We start from the raw sequence: 9,205 nt of genomic DNA, 5'->3' as shown, positions 1-9,205 counted from the left end.
AAGGGGAGGGAAAGCAGCACCACTCGCATTACAGTTTCCGTCTCGATTCTTGCGCCGTCGCGATCGATTTTCTCCCACACGAACTATTCGACTCCTCCAGTAGCGGTTTCCGCGCCCTTGATTCCGTCCACAGGATGCTGTGATGGAAAACACTAGTAGTACTTCTTCCTCTTCTGTGGTGATCTCCACCCTGGCTCCGCTAGGGTTTTATTCTGGATGCTGACGTCACACCTGTTGATTGAAAATCGCGTTGTTTTAATTTTTCCATGTATACCACAAATGCAAGAAATCTCATCCCAAAATAGCTTTACAGGCAACACACACACCTGATACCTTTCCATCATAACACACACACAACTCAGAATTTAAACCAGTTATATTAATATACTCCTGGGAAGGTTAATATCAGGCTTTCAGACTACTGGTAAAATTTATCACTGGACTCCTATATATGCTTCCCTATTCGTGGGATTGAAATACAACAGTACAAGATTGATCACTGTTTCCTTTTTTTCTTCTCTATGCTAACTTGCAGCTTCAAGCCATCCAGGCCAAAATGGGTTCAACTGAGAATGAGTTCACCCCACTGTCTCAGTTAAAGTATGGAATGGACAAGTGTAAAGTGCGGGTGCGCATCTCGCGGCTGTGGGAGTCCTTCAATCCAAAAAATGACACTTTGTTCGGCCTTGACTGCCTTCTGATCGATGATCAGGTGCTGCACTCTGTACCTTGAGTCAACACCAAACAGATGAATCACATTGCTTGCTGGCTACTAATGTCTAATTAGTAATTACCATCCTTTTTCTCAATGCGCTGATTCTTCTAGTTGTGTTCCACTCGTAGGGTAAAACTATGCAGGCGCGTGTCGAACCCGGTGATATAGAGCGGTTTGAGCATAAGCTAGTTGAAGGGAAGGTCTATGCCTTGTCAGATTTTCATGTTGATGTGCAGAGGGACTACTATATGTCCTGTAGCAATGAGGGACTACTATAGTTGAAGGGAAGGCAGACGGTGGTCACTGAGATAGAAGGGGATACTGATTCGATACCCATCTACAGCTTTGAGTTTGTTAATTTTAAGGATCTCCGTCCTAGGTGTGGCGACAACAGCTTATTGACTGGTAGATTCTTTTAGCACACAAAGTTTGATCAGAGTTAGACCTACCACTTGTATATCTTATTCTTTTCCTTACATGTGTGGATACAGATGTTCTGGGACACGTTGTATATGTCGGGGAGCTACAGGAGGTCACAAAAAGATCCCGCGTTATAGAAATTTGCAATCCGAGCATTCGGGATTTGAGGTAACGGAATACACTTCTTTCTTTTGGATGATTGATGTCCCCTGATAGCTCCTCACTTCTGGAGTTATCATTCACAGAGGAAAGGTACTGGGTGTCACACTGTACGGAGATATTGCTTCTGGTTTTGCTGAGGATATGACTGAGAAAGGCAAAGGCGCCTCAGTTGTTGCTGTCTTTGCAGGGATGTCTGTTGATTCCTCGTCATCAGGTTAATCCTTGATTCACTCTATTATTTGTCGGCTTCTACCATGTGATATTGTTGAGTTACATTCCTTTCTTTTCTTGTAAAACTTCAGTCTGTCTATCATTCGATGCAACCATAGTGAAACCTTTTGTGTCATACTAGTTTGCTCTACAACGTCTCCAACGGCTTATACCGAAACCTTTTGGTGGCATTTGTGATCTTTTTGTGTTATAGTTTGCTCTACAACGTCTTCAGAGTACTATCTGGATTTGGAAATACCAGAGGTGCAAGAATTCCATGCGAAGTGAGTTTATACCTACGTTGATGATTGATCTAAGCTGTACTAGTACATGGCTAACTGGTTCATGTGCATGTAGTTTGCGCATTCAGCAAGCAAACCCTGTTCCCAAAAAAACTCCAGCGCAGAAGTTAGCCGAGAGTTGGAGAACAATCGAACAGCTAAAAAACCTTGATCCGGAAGAGTATGACGAGGTAAATTAAGTTTGTTGCCCTTCTCGTTCACGTGTGCAAAGCCAATCTGTTGTACTCACATATCTCTGTGTTTACTTGCAGGATACCATGTTTTTGTGCAGGGTCTCCCTGATAGACATAGATTGCAGCAGTGGTTGGTGCTATCTTGGATGCGACACCTGCCAGAAGTCCATGTACGGGGCACCAAGGAAATACAAGTGCGCCCGATGTGGCCCGATCAAGAGGCCAATCCAGTGGTAGGGACCTGCAATGCTATGGTGCCGTTGCCACACCAGTTCTCAATGCATACTTGTTGCTCATTCATTCATAAGTCACGAACACCGCCGTTCTGCCCTTGTGGGCATGTCAGGTACAAGCTGAAGGCGACGGTGCAGGATGCCACGGGCACAATGCCCCTTATGATCTTCTGTGAGGTGGCGGAGGAGCTGGTCGGTGTCTCCGTGGACGAGCTCGTCGATAACATCGAGGAGGACAAAGAGTGGTACGCCCTGCCAGAAGAAATCGAGGATCTTATTGGGTCGACGCACGCCTTCCAGGTTTTCGACAAGTACGTGAACGGGAGCTTTGCGGTGCGCTCGATCATGGACGATGCTAGCGTCCCGCCCCCTGCTGCAACCACTAGTCAATGCAAGGAGAAGGCTGCCCTTGAGGGGAGCCAGAAGCCTAACAAGCGCGTGCGAGGTGACGACGACTCGATCAACTAGGGAATGCGGGCCATTCTGGGACTAGTTTTAGTGTATCTAGGGTAATGCGCCCAAAGGATCAGGCAATGGGTCTTTCTGATCTCTTTCTTCTAGCTCGGAACAGCTGCATCTACTGTGTGGTTGGATACTTGGCTCTTAGTGATGGTGATGGGTAACAGACCAGAACCCGTTTAACCCCTTTCAACATCGTTTCACCTGTTATCATGGTTGATGGGTCAATCTTGGTGAACATACCCTAACCTCTCCCCGGATGCCTTTCGTTGTACTTCCTCCGTTTCTAAATACTCCCTCCATTCAAAAATACTTGTCGCATAAATGCATACAAATGGATGTATCTAAAACTAAAATACATCTAGATCCATTCGTTCCTATGACAAGTATTTTTGGACAGAGGGAATGTATGTCCTTTTTATAGATTTCATTAAAGGACTACATACCGAACAAAATGAGTACACCTACACTCTAAAATATGTCTATATACATCCATATGTACTGTAGTATCCTAGTGAAACCTCTACAAAGACTTAGAGTATATTGTAGGAACGGAGGGAGTAGATTAGTTTTTAGATTTTCACCCAAATCAAGTTTTCATTGGATACATTGCCAATAGAGTAAATTTGAAATAGAGTACAAGTCTTTTTAAAGGTTTCACTGCGAATTACATACGGATGTATCTAGACATGTTTTAGAATGTAGATTCATTCATTTTTTGTTTTAGAATGTAGATTCATTCATTTTGCTTTGTATGTAGTTCACATTGAAATCTCTAAAATGACTTGCATTTAGGAACAAAGTGAGTATAATGAAGTTTACATACGCGGACAGGGCAAATCCAGTTTAGTTTTGAACACACTTTTGCTTGAGGTCATGTTCTTGGTTGCTATTGAACATGAGAATAGACAAAAATTTCCATTTTATACTTCTCAGGTTTGGACAAAGTTCAGACTACACTGAAGTTTCAAGGTATTCATAAACAGTGCAATTCAATAGGGTTTCAGTTCACAAATTCACATCCGACCAACCAAATGAAGATAAATTATTGGTTAGGCTAGATAAATGTGTCCAAACAAAATGACGTGCTATGTGAATAATAATAATAACCATATGAAAGAAGAGCCCAGCTTGTTCTCGTGACTCCACGACCATGGCATTCAGCATAAACCAATCACACATAGCAAACTGTAATTATGCCCGTGACTATACATGTGACCTCAGTCTATGATGTCTGCTGTCAAAAACGGGGCCAGGAACGGGATACAACAGAGCAGCGATGCCATGACACACAACAAATGAATAGATAGATGTATCAGCGAAGCGAGGCCTTGCCGGACAGGTGGAGCAGCGCGCACTTGTGGTGAGCGGCGCGGAGCTTCTTGTACTTCTGCACGAAGGTCGGCAGGTCGACGTCCTTCTCCAGGAACTTCTGGTGCAGCTCCTCCGACTCCTCGTCCAGCTTCGCCATTGTACCTGAGCAAAGAGCCGAGATACACACATGTCAATCAGCGATGGGCTTGGGTGAGGAACTTCAAGCAATGGTTTGCATTGGAAGGAAACAAAGCACAGGAAACAAAGCACAACATCGCGCGAATTGCAGCTGCAGCTGTTCAGAGCACTTACTCTGCAGCTTGTCGAGCAGCGCAGCAGGAGAATATGACTTCATGATCTCGTCCTTTTGCCTTTCCAACTCGGCCAACCTGTCCTCAGCGGCAGCTAGTTCTGTGGTTCTGATTATGGTACACTGCACAAAATCACAAACACAACCAGAGTTTAAGGAGGAAATTACATGATCCAGAATTAGTGCACAATTTCATGAATGAGAGCATTGTGCAAAAGTAATATATTGCATAATATGCAAGATGTTTATACACTGAGAAGGAGCCTGTATGATAACCAGGTTCTGATTATAGTAGGCTAAAAATTGTCTAGAACTTCGCAATTGTACCTAACCAGGTTCTGTCAATGTTTTAGCAGAATCAGTGTTTTTGTCTCTATTAACTGAATTAGTTATTATATTGAACGGACTAAGTATATAATGAAAAACAAGACTACTGGTTAGGAACTTGAGGGGTAAATAGTACCGAACCTGATTCCGGAGCTCTGAAATCCGCTGCTCCTTTTCTAAATTTTCTCCTGTATAAATTCACCATAAACCACAACTTCCCGTTTAGAGACAACCAAAAGCCCATTTAGAGACACTAATAATTGACCTACAGATATTGAATAACTCACTCGCAAGCTGCAGGGTCTCCTTTCTAAGCTCATCGCGTAACTGAACATAAGCAGACACAAGTGAGTAAACCGACAAGAGAACCCTTAGGAATGTTCTATGTGGGGTATCTATTGGCAAGATCAAGCCTTCAGATAACTTGTATATATTTCAAATCAACCACAGCAACAAATATTACAAAAATTGCAAGATAATCACTAAAATGGAATCTGTACTACTTGAGAACATGTGTCAACAATAACCCTCTGTTGCATTTGATAAGGCTCATCCTATTTAATCGATTTATAATTTTAAGTAACAACGATCATACTAATTTGAAAAACTGGAAGCAAAAGAATCTGGTACAGAAGAAGTGAAAAACGACTTACTGAATTATATGTCTATGTATGCTACAACAGAAACACTAACTAAAAAACCAGGGGAACCATTCTGAGCAGTTAGCAACCCCACTTATATATTAGAACCAACAACAGAAAATTAAATGTAGCTATCATGTAGAACAATCAATTCAACCATACCACAATGAAGTGAGCAATACAATTAACAATGGTATAGGCAGCAACAAGACTTACATTGTTCTGTGTTTTAACTTGGTCAAGTGAATTGAAAAAAGCATTATATGATTCTTTGTCCTTTAACAGCCTCTGCAGCTCATCAACACTGCATTAATAGGAAAGGTAAGAACAGCATGGCATAACATAGTTCTGTATTCCAAAAAGTATGCATAACCATCACCATGTAATGGTATGTATAACGAAATACTGTGCAAATACACACACAGTAAACATTTGGAAATTTGAAACATAACAAATCTATGCATGATTGCTGCTTCCATATTCTCTAGCATACATATAGTTGGCATGCCTTCTGTACATCTGTTTTCTACTCATCAGTAATTCATCTATATTGCCCTCTAGAATCAACCTACAGAATCATTCTATTGGCTACATAGACAATCAAATAAGTTCTTGGTCTTGCAATGTTCTATCCTATCTCTGCAGTGTCGCTGTATCGCTGTAAAATAGAATCATGCTCGGCTATAATTTGTAGAAAAGAGTGCTGAAGTGAAAAGGAGTCATGCCAAACTAAAATGTTCAGGGATGAGGCGCATGAATGAACCATCTGATTATGTTCAGTGATAATTTTCCACATTTCCTCATTTACTAAGATAGGATAAATAGCATATGTAGAAACAATGGTGTCTGCTCAATACAAAACAACAAATCAAATTTTGGTTTGTCAAGCAAGTGACATAGTTATATCTTGTAGCAAGTTCTAACAGAAGGTGCAAATAACAATGAGCAAATACCTGAAAATGCAAATCTTTAAGGGGGGGATGCAAATTTGATGTCTAAGTAGCACAATAACTGAATATGTTAGCCATTTTATATAGTTTTCTTTTATTATACCCAACATTGCCAGAAAGTGAAAGGATTCTTCAAAGGTGTTAGGATAAAATATCTTTCGTACAACTTGGATGTAGCAATCCGCTGACACAAAGCTTGCTCAGTATTATTACTTGAAGCGGAATTGAGGATTATGAAACTGTACCCACTACCCATTAATAAGATCTAAAAAATTAGTGGTTTCCTTTCCTTATTCCTAGCTGGAACATGGAAAATGCCAGCCTTGAATCAGCATTGTAATGTGATACACTATAGAAAGTTATAACTTAAAAGATGAACATTTCTTCAAATAGTATAAGCCTACCAGGTTTAAAAACTCTCAGTTTGAAGATGAACATTCAAATACACATCGCATCATGGTAAAACTAAGATGTTGGTTGCAATTTATAGTCCATAATACAGACACAGTTTTGTATACAAAAAGATGCAAGAAATACTGAAAGTAAAGAAGGCCAATAGTGTACCTCTTATCCCTCAAACGAGCAATTATCCCTGCAGCTTCAGCTGGAGACGGTTGACCACGTGAAGAAGGCTGAGGATGATCGGAAGCTCTTTGGTGTGGACTAGCACCGGAAGAGCTGGGTGTGGATGGGAGTGAAGATGAACCACCTACCGAGGGGGGGTACCAAGATTGCGTTGATATGTTCGGGAAACTAGGTTCAGGTTGCTGCTGCTGCTGCTGCTGCTGCTGAGAGCTGCCGATAGCATTTATTAAGAACCATAGTAAGCAAGACAAGTAAAAAAGTTCAAAGCAATCTTAAGAAAAAATATACAGTGCTCATTCACATACACTATTCTAATAATTCAGTGTAACTGAAGATCCAACCATAGGAAATGAAAAATAGTAGTCCGGCTAACTTTCTTTGGCTGACAGCAAAACAATCTGTTGGAGCAAAAGTGAGCAGATTCATGAACATGTGATTGCATGATTTTCTTCGAAACGAAGTACTAGGTACCACACTAAGCCTGCCTGGTAGCTGGACTGAGCCTCCAAAAAATAACGTAGCATGAACTGACAACTTATTTCATTTGCATTATTTCCCAGCATTAGGCTTCGAACAACAAGAAAGCTCGATCTATACAAGAAAATGTTGCTCCACAAGAATGAGAAATGAATGGAACTTATTGGCTCTATTCCCCAATATATCTGGTTTGTGAAGAGAGACAACTCAATTCATACAACATTCAGAAAAACTGCTTCGGAAGATCGAAAAGTGAACGCTCGGACAGATAAATAAGAATGGGCATTAACCTACCCGAAAAGGGGAATTCTCCAGCTCATCGCGCAAAAGCAATCTGCATCAAAAGAAAGAGAAGGTTATGTAAAATCAAAAATGTTTGAACCGTCAGCTATGAATAATGAGTTAATATCTAACTAAACTCTGATGGAATATCATATGTCATCAGTAATACATATTGGTGATTGACAGGATGCTAACAGTATACGGAAGAGAGTTGCGTGCCGCCATCACCATTATTAAGAACAAAAATGACAACTGAAACTGCGTCACAAAGAAACCATCTGATCAAACCTGCATACAGTTGTATGCTATAAGCACGCTGAACTGCAGGCACCGCAGTGGATTATACCCCCAAACTGCCTATAGCTGCCACGGCAAGGAAATCCATGCATTTGCTGGCAATTTGCTATTGCAAAATAAGAGTACAACCTAAGCATATCCAGGTGCCTCTCCAAGTCCAAACTAAGTTGTAGCAACGCACTAAGTTTCTGAACTTGTAGTTTGTCAGGGCCTGCCGAGTCGGTAGGTCGGACTAGGCAGGCGAAAAATCCTAGAAATTTCCTTTTTCCAGCAGGGGATTGTGATGGCTTTACACGAGCGGCCAACGCACGCCCCCCGGGAAACAAGCAGCCGGAGTTAACCCTAGGCGATTTCCCCGTCAAACTGAAGGCGGGCAGGGCCAGATCAAAGGGGAACCGGATCAGGGGGAGAACCGATCCCAGAGGATCAAAGGAGAGGAGAGGAGAGGGTTTCGTTACCTCGCCGGCCGGCGTCGGCGTCGGCGTGCGGCGTTTGCTTCGCGTGGTGGGGAAGAGGGGGGTGCGGGGACTGATTGCTGGGTCCGTCGGGAGAATTCTCGGGGGAAGGAAGATGAGAGAGAGAGAGAGAGACGGGCAAGGTTGGTTCGACCGAGTGGGAAGAAAGCGTGTCCGATGATGGTGGAGTGGACGGGGCCAAAATCTGGGCCGACATGGCCGAAACCGATGCGCTTTTTTTTTCTAGGAGGAAAAGCCGTCGGCAATTTACCCCCGCTTCCAAGGCCGGGAAGCAGCCGCTCGAAAGACAACGGATCCCCAAACACGGGCGGCGTAGAAGATTCGTCGGGAGATAGTCACCTGCGACCGGCCGGGGAGGGAGGTGGTGAAACGCGCGGCGCCTCTCGGTTGGTAGGAGGAAACCCTAGCCCGCGCCCGCGGCAGCTCCTCGTCCTCGTCCTCGTCCACGTCCAACGCCGCCGCCGCCGCTCGAAAGTTGCGAGGGGAGGGGGGAAAGTAAGCGACGCGAGACGGACCAGCAAAAAAATAGAAAGAAGTCCGCATACCCCCTCAACTGTCAGATTTCGAGCAAATCACCCCTCCAACTGCAAAACCGGCTTCTTAATCCCCTAAACCGGCAAATACCAGGCAAATCACCCCTGAGGCAAGTTTGGTGGGTTTGAGCACCGGTTTTGCCTACGTGGCGGAGGTGGTTGGGCACTTTAATTAAAGTGGCTCTGTCTCCAGCCCTTCGAGTTGTCTTTTCACCTCCCGCTCCCCTCTCCTCTCTCTCTGACCAAACGACGGCAATTGTGGCGACCACAACGGCGCGGGCAATGATCGGCGGCCTGCTGTGAATAGCGGGACCGGCGGCGACGATCAGGTTAGTGCCC

At 43.4% G+C, this 9,205-nt stretch overlaps 2 protein-coding genes across 2 annotated transcripts; one reads left to right on the top strand and one right to left on the bottom strand.

Moving 5' to 3' along the window:
• The first annotated feature begins 859 nt into the window (after positions 1-859).
• On the top strand, positions 860-2,867 carry LOC123449654. The gene is made up of 7 exons (XM_045126944.1): positions 860-1,120; positions 1,207-1,303; positions 1,381-1,511; positions 1,722-1,791; positions 1,865-1,979; positions 2,061-2,215; positions 2,329-2,867. Exons 3-7 carry the CDS (start codon positions 1,439-1,441, stop codon positions 2,681-2,683), a joined length of 768 nt encoding a protein of 255 aa, XP_044982879.1. The 5' UTR covers positions 860-1,120; positions 1,207-1,303; positions 1,381-1,438; the 3' UTR covers positions 2,684-2,867.
• Positions 2,868-3,805: 938 nt separating this feature from the next.
• LOC123449653 (vacuolar protein-sorting-associated protein 37 homolog 1-like) lies at positions 3,806-8,544 on the bottom strand. Its single transcript, XM_045126942.1, has 8 exons — positions 8,316-8,544; positions 7,573-7,612; positions 6,781-7,011; positions 5,483-5,570; positions 4,913-4,952; positions 4,767-4,813; positions 4,301-4,421; positions 3,806-4,150 (listed from the first exon to the last, which is right to left on the bottom strand). The coding sequence occupies exons 1-8, from the start codon at positions 8,527-8,529 to the stop codon at positions 3,990-3,992; spliced, it is 942 nt and encodes a 313-aa protein (XP_044982877.1). The 5' UTR covers positions 8,530-8,544; the 3' UTR covers positions 3,806-3,989.
• Between the last annotated feature and the right edge of the window lie 661 nt (positions 8,545-9,205).

The sequence above is a fragment of the Hordeum vulgare genome, chromosome 4H (assembly GCF_904849725.1).
Source record: "Hordeum vulgare subsp. vulgare chromosome 4H, MorexV3_pseudomolecules_assembly, whole genome shotgun sequence".
Taxonomy (NCBI): domain Eukaryota; kingdom Viridiplantae; phylum Streptophyta; class Magnoliopsida; order Poales; family Poaceae; genus Hordeum; species Hordeum vulgare.
Note: the sequence above shows the minus strand (reverse complement) of the source record. Positions and strands in the feature narration are given on the sequence as shown.